General features: G+C 35.0%; 1 protein-coding gene across 2 annotated transcripts in view; it reads right to left on the bottom strand.

The window, feature by feature from the left end:
* LOC149842291 (alpha-1,6-mannosyl-glycoprotein 2-beta-N-acetylglucosaminyltransferase) overlaps nt 1-15383 on the bottom strand; it is a 74160-nt gene that overhangs the window by 35750 nt on the left and 23027 nt on the right. For both annotated transcript variants that reach the window (XM_089999047.1, XM_089999048.1), the window contains exons 3-7: nt 5175-5311; nt 4951-5061; nt 4738-4839; nt 4465-4573; nt 4162-4362 (exon numbers count right to left, since the gene is read on the bottom strand). In XM_089999047.1, the coding sequence (XP_089855173.1) occupies nt 4162-4362; nt 4465-4573; nt 4738-4839; nt 4951-5061; nt 5175-5311 (660 nt within the window). The remainder of the gene's footprint in view (nt 1-4161; nt 4363-4464; nt 4574-4737; nt 4840-4950; nt 5062-5174; nt 5312-15383) is intronic.

Genomic DNA, 15383 nt, shown 5'->3' with positions numbered 1-15383 from the left:
ATACTATATCATTAGATGCGTTTTGTAATTCTGAAAACATTGCTATTTTGTTTTTCTGAATTCGAGCTACGGTTGGCCCGAAAATCGCATTTTTTCAAAAATGACCCACTTCGATATGACCAGTTCTGGATTGGATCGGATCTGATTAGATCCGTTTGATCCAAGTTGATATGGATATGGACCCAGTCCAAGACCCATATTAATTAGGATCTGGTCCAGATTGAGATTCATATGGATTTTGTATATGGATTTGGATCTTGATCCAAATCTAAAATCCAAGTCTAACCAATTTAAAGTTTTAAATTCAATTAAAAAGGTTAAACTAAGTAAATTCCATGTTAAGAAAACTCCCAAAGGGGGAGATACCCTCTAGAACATTCTTAAAAATTATTATTTAATAATTAATAAAATTATAATAATTAATAAAATAATAATTATTAATAAATTTTGAAATTTCTATTTTTGGATATGGTAGAGTTCTACGTTTGTGGAACTCTACCTATTATGCAGAGATTCTAGAGGGGGTGTCACCCTCTAAAAAGGCCTAAATGTTGTTGGGATGATTAAATGAATTATCATCTAGATATGGTAGAACTCTACCTAGATAGATCCCAAATTAGTTAATAAAAATAAATAAAATATGAGATAATAAGAAGATAAGTAGAAGTAATTAGAGAGAGATAGACTTCTATATTTTATAGAACTCTATCCTCTATAGCTATGTCACATGGGTGCGGGTGCGGGTGCGGGGATTCGACACTTCCAAAAAACTCGGGTGCGGCAGGGGCAAAAATGTAAAAAAAAATTATATATATATAAGGGGGTCCGGGGGTTCCCCCCGACGCGGGTCAACGCACCCAGGGTCGGGTTGACCGCACCCCATTTCATAGGGCAAAATTTAAAAAAAAAAACAAAAAACAAAAAAATGGACCAAAATGACCCTGGGTGCGGTCAACGCACCCAGGGTCGGGTTGACCACACTCGGTTGCGGGTGCGGCACCCTGCTAGCCGAGTCCCTGTGACATAGCTCTATAGAAAGACTCTAGAGGGGACGTTACCCTCGCTCGAGAAGACCCAAAAAAATTATGAAAGGGTCTAACTCGTCTCTTTCTCTAATTTTTTTTTCTAGAGAGAGAGAGAGAAAGAAGAAGGGGAAAAAAGAAAAGAAAGAAAGAGAAAAAAAAAAAGAGAGAGAAAAAGAGAGAAGGAAAGGAGGGTTCTTTTTGTTCCAGTCGTCCGACGAAGATTTTCTAGTCCTTTTTTTGTCTTCGATCCAAGGTACGGGTTCCTCTCTAGGTTCGAATGGGAAAGAAATAGGTATAACTTGATTTATGCATATATATTTCATAGGAAAAAGGAAAATGTGAGGTCTGGTTTGGATATGATCTGACCCAAACCAGACTTGTCGCAGATTTTTCAGCATGTTTTCTTCTTTTGATTGCTGGGACGACTGTATATCAGCCTTATCTTTCCAGCATGCTGTTTTCTTCTTTTGAGTGCTGATATGAATATGCATCAGATTTATATTTTTCAGCATGTTGTTTTCTTCATGTAACTACTGGTATGAATATGCATCAGATTTATATTTTCTAGCATGTTGTTTTCTTCATGTAACTGCTGGTATGAATATGGATCAGATTTATATTTTTCAGCATGTTTTCTTCATGTAACTGTTGGTATGACTGTGCATCAGAATAATTTTGTTAAGCATATTGTTTTTCTTCGTGTGACCGCTGGTATGATTGTGCATCAGCTTTATTTTTTTTCAGCATGCTGTTTTGCTTCATTTGACTGTTGTTATGACGGTGTTTGACCAACTGCCAAACATGCCTGTTATGCTGAAATTTTGTGGGTTGTTCTTGTGCTGGCCGAACTGTTTTGGTGTATCGGTTCTCCAAAACTGAATCCACAAAAATCAACTTCTGATCCATGTTAGCACCCTGTTTAAAATAATTCCTTCATGCTGTCATAATTGGCTAAATTTTAATTGTTTCTCAATGCTGCCAAACAAGCTCTATTGGTGTTTTCAGTAGGCAGTTGTAGGGCAAAACAATGTTGCACATTTATGTGCAACATTGTCAACATTGTCTGTTGTCCACTAATTTTGGTAGAATGTTTCTGCATAAGAAACATGCTGCCAACATCATACTAATGATGTCATGTTCATGTGTGGCAGCATAGTTATGACTCGGTAGGTATGTTCGGCATCCCGAGCAATGTAGTATGCCCAGATTTATTGCGTATGAAAGACAAAAGTATTTATTGGTTATGATATGCATTGGATCATCATGCTTGCAATTGCTTATGCCTTACACATGGAAACTCATAAAATTTAGTAAATGCAAAAATATGATCATGTGCATATTTGAGAGTTTATGCATAAAATGGATCAGGAAGAAAAGGTATGTTACAAACATTTGTTCATATGCATATGCAAATTGTTTTATATGTACATTCTTGTTGTGTGTAACTGAATGTGCATCATGAGTATGTTTTGAACAACTATGTGTCTGCATGTTCACTAAGGATTTTACATGAGATGCATTGGTGGTCAGATGTCAACCACTACAGGCCATGTAGGCCAGGAGCATGTATTGCTCCAAGATTTGTTTTATGCATTGCAAAATTTATTATTAAAATTATTGGCTTTCTAATTTAGTTGCACTATTAAATTGTAGCGGGTCAGGTCCCGTGTTGGGTTTTGCATATTGATTTGCAAAACGGTTCTTGTGTAAAGAACTTGATTTTGTTAAAAAGATAAAAAAGATAAATAGTGTAATTCTTCCTGGATGTCCCTTACGCAGTGTGAAAATCCTAGATGGCGGTTTTGAGAAAACCATGAAGATACTAAAACTCTGTGTGTGTTTGTACCCCTAAACCCAATATGGTGGTTTGTCTCCTGACCACGGTTTTAGGAAGATTTCAGTCACTTTGCCTGGGGGTGGTGTTGTGACACAACTGTTGTTATTGGCATACCAAGAAAGTGGCATCAATAGATGCTGATTTTCCTAATATCCCGACATTAGATGTTGATTTCTAATATTTTGATGGATTGTGTTGTTTTTTTATATCGGTCGAAAAACAAGCGTGGAACCCATTAATAAAATACAAATTGTGTGTTAAGCTACAACTGAGAACCTATCCCAGACTTTAGGAATTGTTATGCCTGTTTTGAGTATTTGTGGGTTTAATGAAAAGTAAAACTAAAATTATGTGCATTTAATAGGGACATGCATGCAAAAGAGAACTCGGATAATAACTTAACTTATTTATGCATCTTCATTGTTCTGCATTAGTTCATGCATTCTTACTTATTTTGTCCCATATGAGAAATTGTTATTGCATGTCACTTACTTTTAGATGCTTGAATATTAAATGGTTTATGAGATTATTGTTGTTATATTCTTCGGAATATTTGCATGAATTTGATTTATGCTCTTTTCTTTTCTATTTGAATTTTTAGAGGAATTCGTACAAAAAATCTTTGGTTCTTACCCGATGTTTCAGATGTTTTTCTTAGGACCTGGAGCTTAGTGATGGGGTCACAGCCATATGGAGCCTACGAGATCGCGTAACTAGTTTCTGATATGTCTTGACAGTGTGGCTCTGGATTTCATTCTTTTCTTATTCATGTTCTATAACATTCAGTTATTGATTAATAAAGTTGGTTATTCGTTGATCAATTAAATGTAAGATCACTTGTGGTTTGGTAGTTGTTAAGTTTGTGAGACCCCGAATCCATGGGTTTTGGTTTCCGCAATTGTTTTTAAAAAAAAATCAACTTTTCACGAGGATAAGTTGGGGTTGTTACACATTGTCCTAGATCCCCCTAGGCTAAACATTGAAAAATACAATTTTGAGGTGATAACCAAGAGACTATCAGACAATTATCTTGCTGTGGAATCTTTTGTGATTTTCTTTGTAACTCCATACTCTTTATTTATTGTACAGGTAGGGGTTATTATCCATCCAAAAAGAAATGCGAAGGCCATGTTTAAAACTGAAAAACTGACCAACTAAATATTGGTAAGATTATTTTATGATGCAGCAAGCAACACTTTGAAACAACTTCAATGAATTGATGGGACTTTAAACTTGGTTTCCTATGAGCAGCTACTTATAAAATGCAGAACTGAATTGTAAAAGAAAAATAAAGGATACCCCAAACACAGCAGGAAGTGATGGCGTTATTGGAAGAACAAAGTCCCAAACTGCCACATTCAACTTAATGCAGACGGAGAAAGTTGTCAACGTATCTTCATCCATCATGTCCCCTGGCCCACAATCTGGAGAAATGTCAGAAAATACTGGCACTTGCAAAATCTTCTTCAAGGTAACAGATGTGGTTTTGACTCTTTCTAACTGCAAAGGAAAAACAACTATGTAATAAGAAAAGTGCGAGTTAAAGATTAGAAGAAAAATAAGAGAATGAAGTCTGATATTGCATATGTATTTGCAACCCACCACTTCTTCAAATGGTTTTCCTTCCAAATGTTCCATTAGTGAAATACAACTAAGAAGGTCTCCCTGGATTTGGCATGTCTCAGCTTTAGACATTCCTTTCATCGAGTGGCTGGAATTCCAGTCTTAATTAGAACCCATGTACTGATGTACATGTGTAGAAAACAATATAACCCTATGAATGCTGTGAACTTCAAAATAAACCTTCTCATTAAGAAAGTATTGATAGCACCTATTGAAAAAGTATGCCAAAATATGAAAAAGCAGGATTTTTACTCTGGCTCAGACTTCAAAGCAGTAATCAAAATCTCGCCTTCATATTGACCAGGTGGTTGTGTAGCATCAACATCTACAGAAAGCCATAGTGCTGTTGTTTCTCTGTAAAAAAGAATTAACAATGTTAGAGTTAATCAAGAGGAAAATATATGACAGCGTCACCTGGACAGTCATATTCAAGGCTATTCTTTTTCCAAATTAAATGTGCAGTACCCAGGAAATACGTTTATAAGAGTCACTGGTAGGTCAAGAGGTACAAGAGCATCAGGCACACCTAAGACAGGCACCACATGACGCAACGTCAGTGATTCTCCGACCACTAAACTGCCAATGCCAAGCTGCAGTTGTAAGTTCACAGAAAAGAAAGGATAAAACAGAAGAAGCTGATATCTTAGCAATCAGCTTAAAGAAGCATAGCCTCAGATCTCTGAGCAAACCTGTCACCCGAACTGGAGCACAAGTCAGAAATCTGGACTTGTACAACACCAGCAATACCAGGTCCACCCCAAGAGACTTTAGGTCGCAAAGCGATTTGTGCACTCTCCCTCTCATTTCTTGCAACCAAGATTGATATCTATAAAGCACATATCCAGAGTTTAGAAAAACAAAGGAGAAAAGAAGACAAAATATAATGAAATATTTCACAGGCAAGAGTAAAAAAAACTGCAAAACTATTTAATAAAATGCATAGAAATTTGAAGTAAATTGTGAACATGTCCTTACAGCTAAAATATAAGTTCAGCTCAGTAAGTTGAATATCTAGAAGGTAAAGGAGTCGAAGCATGAGTGTCAAATAAATTCCAAGAGCCACAACACTGGAGCTGCCATATAAAGAAGACCTGGTTAATGTAACAGACATAATTCCTACAGGGTTTTGGTGTGAGTTCATTATCTAGAGAAATACCAGCACAAAATAGGCAAAACACAGTCAATTTGAAGAAAGTATAACTTAATGGCAATGACAGCAAGTGTGCACTCATGCCGATCCAGATGTATGAAGTGCACATATGTAACTTGTTAGACATGCCAGGCCCACTAGTCTCATAATGGTGTCAGTCACAAGGGTATGATGGACAGTCAAAAGCAACCTACTTAACTCCAGTTAATGACATTTATTAGAAAAGACCAAGGTATCCCTAGGTTTTAGACACAGCAAGGCTGGAACCAAGCCATGGAAAGTTCTCCTTCCATGGACAGGGCTAATGCTTCATGGAAAGTTCTTCCATGTACAGGGCTAATGCTCTCTCTCTCTCTCTCTCTCTCTCTCTCTCTCTCTCTCTCTCTCTCTCTCTCTCTCTCTCTCTCTCTCACACACACACACAAATGCATATATATAACTCCCAATCTTTGGAAAGTCGCACTCACTTTTAAGTAACCGAAGCCCTACTTTTGAACCAATAGGAAATTGACGATTTACACCATTTAAAATTGCTCTCTACGTTTTACACCATTTAAAATCTCTCTCTCTCTCTCTCTCTCTCTCTCTCTCTCTCTCTCTCTCTCTCTCTCTCTCTCTCTCTCTCTCTCTTTTTCCCTTGTCCCTCCACCTTCCCTCTTTTCTTCCCTCTCATTTAATGTTCACCAACTCTATGCATTCTCAATGACAACACACACACACACACTCTCTCTCCTAGACGGCTACTCCTTTTGTCCTTCCACCTTCCTTGCCTCCTCTCTCATTTAATGCTTACCAACTCTTTCCATTTCCAATGACAGCCTCTCTCTCTCTCTCTCTCTCTCTCTCTCTCTCTCTATATATATATATATATATATATATATATATATATAAGACAGCTGCATCTTCTGTCCCTCCACCTTCCTTCTCACTCCCTTTTGAAAGTTAAGCATACCACCTTTCTCTTTTTTGTTAGTATAACATGTTTGTAAAAATCCTTATTTGGTTACATATGAAACTGATTGTGAAACATTGGAAAATATTCATTTTTCAGTTGTTGAACTTGCTTCTACAACTCTTATGTCTATCCCTGATGGTTCTTGACACCATACCGCAATGATCTCCTCAGGTTTACTACTTCATACCATCAAAGGTGGTCAAACCATTGATTTTTCCACGTTCTTGTTTACTTTTAAGCCTGCTATATGTTAAGATGGATGTAATCTTATATATATATATATATATATTATTTATTTATTTATTTATATAATATATAATAGTCAACTTGGGTTGACTAAGTCAACCAATGTTGACTTTATATACCCGTTGGAGAGGGTCCATCGGTTATATTTCTAACCATCTGATCTTCTCCAACAGCTAGAAGGATTCCAACCTTCTCCTTTTCTCTTCTTCTTCCCTATAAATAGGGGGGGGGGGGGGGGGGGGGTTGCATTGTAACGTGAGAGAGTGATGGGTAATTTCTTAGGTTTTGAGTGTTGTAGTGAGGCTCTTTTGGAATTTTTCATTTTTTGTATTATTTGAATTTCATATTTAATGAAATTATTTGTTTTTAAGTCTTGTGTTCTATGGGTACAACCATTGTGAATGTATGTTTAACTACATTGTGTTCTTGGCTCGTGGAACACATTCCGGAGTGCATTGGGATGTGTACCATTTTGTGATACTATAGTGGATTTTTTCTCATACATCTTAAATTTACTGCATATTTTTTATTCAACTATCATACTTCTCTTGTCTTTTTATCAATCTATTGGTGACTGCCTAATGATGTTGGTGCACATTCCAAGACTTTCCTGGATGGGGGTATTGAAAGTTGAGTGCCACCAGCTTTCAGTTTTATATGGTTTTATGTAATTTGAGATCACAGTATCATTTGTTTTTTTATCTTAATCATTAAAATATTTTCGTATGCAGGACTTTAACTCACACATGGGCCAGACAGTTTCCAAGTCCTAATCTCAGATGAAAGGCTGGAAATCAGCAATTTCCATGCACAAATGCTTTGCCTCATTTTTTCCTATATTTTATTTGGCCTTTTTGGTTTAATACCATAAAATACTTTTCCTTCCGTGACACGCAGGTTGCTAATGCAAGCTATTTATTCTCACTGTATTTGTTCATAGTTTCAGGTTCTCCTGCCCTAATTGTTTCTGCTTACCAAGTTAGCTCTGCGATGTGAGTCCTCAAACATGGATAAAGTCACCATGTTTGATTTACTAAAGCTTCTGCCACTTCTTCGTGGCTGTTGATTGATCATAGGCCCTGATAATGGAGGTAAGCTTCGTTCTATATTGTCAAATTGCTCATAGGCTTACGTACTTAGAAACATTCAGAAATAAAAAAAAAAGCACTGCACAATCTCAGGAAAGCTCTCTAATATAATCGTGCTCGAAGAAATTTGGGCCATAAAAGATGCATGTGTAATTTGTGATTTGTAGAGGTTTGCTCTTTGTTTTCTTAATGTGATTTTCTATAGAATCCAATATTATAATGCTTGTACTCTTATATATATATATATATATATATATATATATATATATATATATATATAGTGCTAAATGAAACATGTCATTGGATTTCAAGTGCGTTTTTCAAAATTTCAACCCCAAACATGTGTTCAGCATGATTGATTTACTAGAAATTGACACTTGGATCATGCATTTTGGATGAAAAAATGGTATTTGAGGCAAGAAAATTTATGAAATTTGTAAGCCGTTGATTTTTTAAAACCTTATAAAAACCTATCCATGCATTGGAATCAAATGCTCCAAGAAGTGATTCCTGTAAAAACAAGCATATAGATCACATCTGTATAGTCAGAATTTCGAACAAACACTGGAAATCCAATAGCATGTTTCATTTAGCACTGTGACCATTTTGTAGGTTTTCATTTCTCGCGTGTGCGTGCGCGTGTGTCCACTGTATTTACAAACTAGTTGGAAAATCATAGGTACAAGTTGTATCCACTCAATCTGACCTCATAAATGTATTCATCCTGGTATGTTTACTAGGGATCATCATTTTTCAATATAAAAATATGATTTTTTGAGTCATGAAATTTTGGTACATTGCAGGCTGTTGATTTTTTAAGTCTAAACCAGCACACATGTTGCAAAACATGTAGCAAAACCTGTTTTTGACCAAAAAAAAGGAAAAACTATGTAGATCACATCTATAAGGTTAGATATACAAAAAAGTGGCAAAATGTAAAAAATTAGTGTTATCTACTAGAATGAATGTAAAAATGACTAGCAAATTTATATCCTATACTGTATGTGTTGTAAAAATGTTTGCTACAAACTTTTGTAGGTACAAATGCCTATGGATCATGTAATGCAGGTTGTTTTGATCCAATCAGACCTCATAGATGGATTCAGCATGTCCAAAACAGTAGGGATCGGCTTTGCGTTTTTTCGACGAGAAAACACGATTTTATGACCCGGAAAGGATCACTCATTGTAGGCCGTTGATTATTGAAGCCTTATAAAAACCGGTCTACATATTGTAATTTGATGATGTAAGAGCTGATTCCCACTAAGAAAAACATGTAGATCACACCTGAAAGGTTTGTTTGATGAAAAACAATCAAAAAAATGAAGAAGAAAAAAAGTCATTTGTACCTATACGGTCTCTCTCTCTCTCTCTCTCTCTCTCTCTCTCTCTCTCTCTCTCTCTCTCATATATATATATATATATATATATATATATATATTATTTATTTTTAAAAAAAACAGGCATTTGTACCCACAAACTACTATACAAAGAGGTTAAAATTGTCATTTCTAAGTAAAAAAGCAACTCAAGACAGTTATTTGAGCAATTTTTTAAAAGGTTAAGCGTCTATCTTAAATATTTGAAACCAAAGACAGCTAAAAGTGCATTTGCCATATGTTAGGCACCTACCTGCAGTAAATTACCTAAGATTTTATTTGGAAACCTATTGCTTGCGAACCAAAAGCTTCAATCATTTGTTCTTTAGCATATGAGATGATGTAAAATGTATCTAACAGATGTTTATTACTACTTAATGAGTTTATACAAGTTGAGCCAAGAAAAATACCTTTTTTTATGTTTGTATTGAGCAGGGCCTATTTTACTTGTTGAAACAAGCCCCTACTAACTAAGCGACCAGCAGCTTGGCTTGTTTCCTAGCCCTTGAAAAGAGACTTACAAATAATCAAGTTTTCAAATAACTTGATAATACATACATTCATCGAATACGCTAGAACAAAAATAGCATATAAATGCTTCACAACACAAATGTAAAAGAGTGCATAAAAAGCACTTCAATCTGAATATAATTGAGAGGGAGAACCCTCTACAAAAAGTGAATTACAATGGGCACAAATGGCCTTATTTATAGATTACATGTTCTCTTGAAAGAGCTGTTGGGCTATTCCCAACAGCTCTAACTCTTTGTTGTTGGGAATAGTTCCCAACAGCTCTTTGTCAACAGTCAAATATTGACTGTACATTGACAATCAGCCAGACTATACAGTGACAGTCATTATGACTGTTAAGAAAAAGACAAAAAAGAACACAAAAAAGGAATAAAAATAAATAAAATAAAAATACAAAAAAATAAATATTACAAAGATATACGTATATACTTTAAATATATATTTATATACATATATATACATATACATATACATATATGTACTCTTGTATTACGAAGAGTATATATATATGTTATTTTCTAACAGCCTCCCTCAAACTTATGGTGAGATCACTGAAAGTTTGTTAAGTAAAAAGTTAAATCTTGGTGAGCACAGTGCCTTGGTGAAGAAATCAGCAAATTGATATTCTGATGTCACATAGGAAAGATCAATAGTCTTCTTTAAATATTCTTCACGAACGAAATGGCAGCCCATCTCTATAATGCTTAGTTCTTTCATAAAAAGTATGATTTCGAGCAATATATATAGAGCTCTTGTTGTCACAACACAATCTTCTAGGATTTTGAATATGAATTCTCATATCTGAAATTAGTTGCTTGAGCCACATGATTTCCATGGTAGTAGTCGTGATTGCTCTATATTCAGCTTCTGTAGATGATAAAGACACCTTTTGTTGATTCTTGCACCTCCATGAAATCAAGGATTCACCTAGAAACACACAAAAACCAGTGGTTGATCTCCTATTATTTGGATCTCCTCCCCAATCAGCATCAGAGTATGCAATAAGATCTAAGGAGGAAGAAGAGGATAGAAAAACTCCCATATTTATTGTGCTTCTAATGTATTTGATAATTCTCATGAATGCACTCATATGAGCTGAAGTTGGAGCGTGTTGAAATTGACTGGCTATATGTACAGCATGAGCTATGTCCGGTCTTGTAATACTTAAATACATAAGAGACCCCACGAGTTGTCTGAATGGAGTTGGATTGTCCAAAGGAACTCGATCATCGGCTCGCATCTTCATTCCAACAGTCTCTAGAGTGTCAACAACTTTATCATCTGATAGCCCTGACCTGTCAACAATATCTGAAGCAAACTTTGTTTGTGACAATATGTACCCTCTGTTAGAGTATGATACTTCTATACCAAGAAAGTATGTTAGGAACCCAAGATCTGTCATTTCAAAAGATTTTTTCAAAAACTGTTTTACTTTCTTGATTCCTTCTTTGTCACTACCTGTAATCAACATATCATCAACATATAAAAGTAAAATTATAATACCCGCAGAAGAATTCTTGATAAATAAAGTTGTATCAGTATAGCATGGTTTAAAATCATATCTTGTAATAACATTGTTAAAAGTATCAAACCAAGCTTTAGGTGCTTGTTTGAGGCCATACAATGCTTTTTTAATTTAAGCACTTTACCTGAAGGAATTATCAATCCAGGTGGAACATCCATGTATACTTCCTCATTAAGATTCTCATTCAAGAAGGCATTTTTAACATCCATTTGAAATATATTCCAATTTTTAATAACTGAAATAGCTACAAGCATTCGAACATTGGTCATCCTGGCAACAGGAGCAAAGGTTTCTTCGTAATCCACTCTGTATTCTTGAGAATATCCTTTGGCAACTAGCTTGGCTTTATGCCTTTCTAACGATCCATCACTTTTGGTTTTTACCTTAAAAACCCATTTACAACCTATGGTCTTCTTTCCAATGGGTAAATTTAGAATTTTCCAAGTGTTAGCTTCTTTAAGAGCGTCAAATTTTATATGCATAGCTTTTATCCATTCAGGTAAATTTTTTGCTTCATTGTAACATGAGGGCTCAAAATATGAATGAATAGCTATAAGACATGCTCTATGTTTAAGAGAGAATGAGTCATAAGACACAAATTTATTTGGGACTCTTGAGGTTCGTTCAGATCTACGAATAGTGGTTTGTTCTGAAGGAATTTCTAATGCTTCATGGTTACTTTGATTTACACTTTTATTGGGTGCGTTTTGATTTCTTCTAGTGTATACTATTGGTTGAAGAGTTGTTCTATTCTCAATAGGGGATTCCACATAAATATTTTCATCATTAGACAGTAGTTTAAATAAAAAAGAGTAATCAGAATTTATGTCTTGCGACATATTTTCTTCAAATCCACTTTCATTTTCAACAAAGTTAACATTCCTTGAGACGAGAAGTTTATCATTCTGTATATCATAACATTTAAATCCTTTTAGTGTTTCAGAATAACCAATGAACGCACAAGAGATAGCCTTAGAAGATAGTTTATCTCCGTTATCATTTAAAACATAACATTTGCAACCAAAGATTCTCAATCTTTAATAGTCAGGTTGATATTTGAATAATTTTTCAAAAAGAATTTCATTGTCCAAAGTTTTTGAAGGCATCCTATTTATAAGATATACTGAGGTTAACGCAGCTTCAACCCAAAGGTTTTTAGGAACAATCTTAGCAATAAGGAGAGTCCTTGTAGTTTCCATAATATGTCTATGTTTTCTTTCTGAAATTATGTTTTGTTGTGGGGTTCTAGGGCACGATCTTTGATATAAAATTCCTTCATTTTCTAAAAATTGTTTAAACTCATTTAACAAATATTCACCTCCAGAGTCAGTTCTGAGAATTTTGAGTTTACTTTCAAATTGATTTTTAATCATGTTATGGGACATTTTAAAGGTTGCAAACACATCAGATTTAAACTTAAGAAAGTGAATCCAACAATATATAGTGAAGTCATCGATAAACACAACATAATAGAAGAATCCTATTTTAGAGGCTATGGGAGTTGGACCCCACACATCCGAATGAACTAATTCAAAAGGCATCGAAGAGTAAAAAGTTCTTTGACCATAAGACAAGGCTGTCATTTTACCAACATTCAAAATTATCTTTAAAAAGATTCTTGATAATAGGTAGAAAATTTAATTTCCTTATATTTGGGTGTCCAAGTCTATGATGCCAAGTCCGTATATCTTTTGTTTGGGCAGTATTACAAAATGATTCCTTTGGAATACCAAGAAAATCCATGTAATAGAGATCTCCTTGCCTAGAACCTTCCCCAATCAATTTCCCAGACTGGCGATCCTGCACCCAACATTTATTTGATGAGAAAATGGCATCACATCTATAGTCCGAGATTTGAGAAACTGAAAGTAGGTTAAGATGAAGTTTTGGTATAAGTCGTATTTTTGGAATATGAAATTTGTTGTGTTTTGACAAATCATTTTCAAAAGTTTCAACACCCTCTATTTCCAAGGCAGTGTCATTGGCAGTGGAAACAAATGATGTATTTGAATTAGGTTGACATTCAGATAAAATAGACCTGTGTGGGGTCATATGAAATGAATCTCCTGAATCAAGAAGCCAAGAGCACGTACCAGGAGTAGAAGATGATGCAATGGCCGCTCCTGAGGTAGATCCTTTAAGCAATGGTTGCAATGCTTCCGTCAGTTGAGATAATGATTTGGTGAGGTCTTTGAGATTCAGAGTATCCTCGTCTTATGTTTATGGTGCAACGGCAACATGTTTTTCTTGAGGCCTATATTTGTATTTAGAACATTGAGGCCTAATATGACCGGGCTCATTACAGTTATGGCAAATGATTTTTTATTCTCCTCTATTCTTACTAAAATGAGGAGGTTTATATGGCTTGATATAATGTCCTGGTTTGGATGCGGCAAGTACGCAATCCTCTTGTTGTCTATTGCTAGAAGTAGCAAGTACACTAACATTCTTACTCATGTTTAGCCTAGTTTCTTCTCCACTAAGTTTAGTGAGAATCTCATGAATAGGAGAAGGTGATGAGGATGATAGCAAAGATGCTCTTGTTTGTTCAAGCTCGGGTCTCAAACCATATAGAAAAGCGAAGAGTCTATCTTCTTCAACTTGAACTCTTCATATTTCTATACACTTCCCTTCCCATTTGGGTTCAAAATGGGCAAGTTGGATCCAAATGGAGGATAACTCCATAAAATAATCTTACATTCTTATCTCCTTGTTTGATATTTCTAACTTTTTCTTGGAGATAATACTTGTGAGCCATATCTTTTTCGGTAAACACACCTCTAAGATATTCCCATGCTTCATTAGCCTTTTTGTAACATAAAAGGTTTGAGGCAATTTTTGTCTCAACTCCATTTAGCATCCATGAAAGAATTTTGGCATTTTTCATGTCCCATTCATCCAATTTTTTGTAGTATTCTTCCATAGCTTTATATCTTTCTTCAAGATTAGTCTCCACACCATTTTCACCTAATGTAATTTTGGGAGTAGGTTCAAGAATAATACCCCTTACGAAACCCCACAAACCTTGACCCTTTATAAATGTCTCCAAGTGTCCCGCCCAAATGTTATAGTTGCTTCCTTCAAGTTTGAATGGCGGAATAAAGTTGGAGTTGCTTGTATTGTGTAGAAAAAATTCACCCATGATGAATCACAAAGAAAGAAGAGAGCCACCACCACGAACGAGAGCAAGCACGTTTTACGAGGCAACCCACCAATGCACGGTTGATCATAAACCAAGCTTTGATACCATGAAAAAAGACTTACAAATAATCAAGTTTTCAAATAACTTGATAATACATACATTCATCGAATACGCTAGAACAAAAATAGCATATAAATGCTTCACAACACAAATGTAAAAGAGTGCATAAAAAGCACTTCAATCTGAATATAATTGAGAGGGAGAACCCTCTACAAAAAGTGAATTAGAATGGGCACAAATGGCCTTATTTATAGATTACATGTTCTCTTTTAAGAGTTGTTGGGTTATTCCCAACAGCTCTAATTAGAGCTATTGGGAATAGTTCCCAACAGCTCTTTGTCAACAGTCAAATATTGACCGTTGACTGTACATTGACAGCCAGCCAGACTTTACAGTCATTATGACTATTAAGAAAAAGACAAAAAAGAATACAAAAAAGGAATAAAAATAAATAAAACAAAAATACAGAAAAATAAATATTACAAAGATATATGTATATACTTTAAATATATATTTATATACATATATATATATACATATACGTACTCTTGTATCATGAAGAGTGTGTGTGTGTATATATATATATATATATATATATTCAAGTATATACATACAACAACAACTACGCCTTCATCCCAAAACAATTGGGGTCGGCGATATGAACCAAAAAAGAAAATCATTCTGGGTCTTCCACATGAATCCTTCTCCTCCAATCATTTCTATCCAATACCATGTCCTCGGTGAGGTTCAAAGCATTTATCTCCATCCATATCTTCCTAGGCCTACCCTGACCTCTTTTAACTAATATATTTTCCTATTTCT

This window comes from Nuphar pumila, chromosome 3, assembly GCF_984573655.1.
Source record: "Nuphar pumila chromosome 3, dmNupPumi1.hap1.1, whole genome shotgun sequence".
NCBI lineage: Eukaryota > Viridiplantae > Streptophyta > Magnoliopsida > Nymphaeales > Nymphaeaceae > Nuphar > Nuphar pumila.
This window is presented reverse-complemented; position numbering and strand designations above follow the sequence as displayed.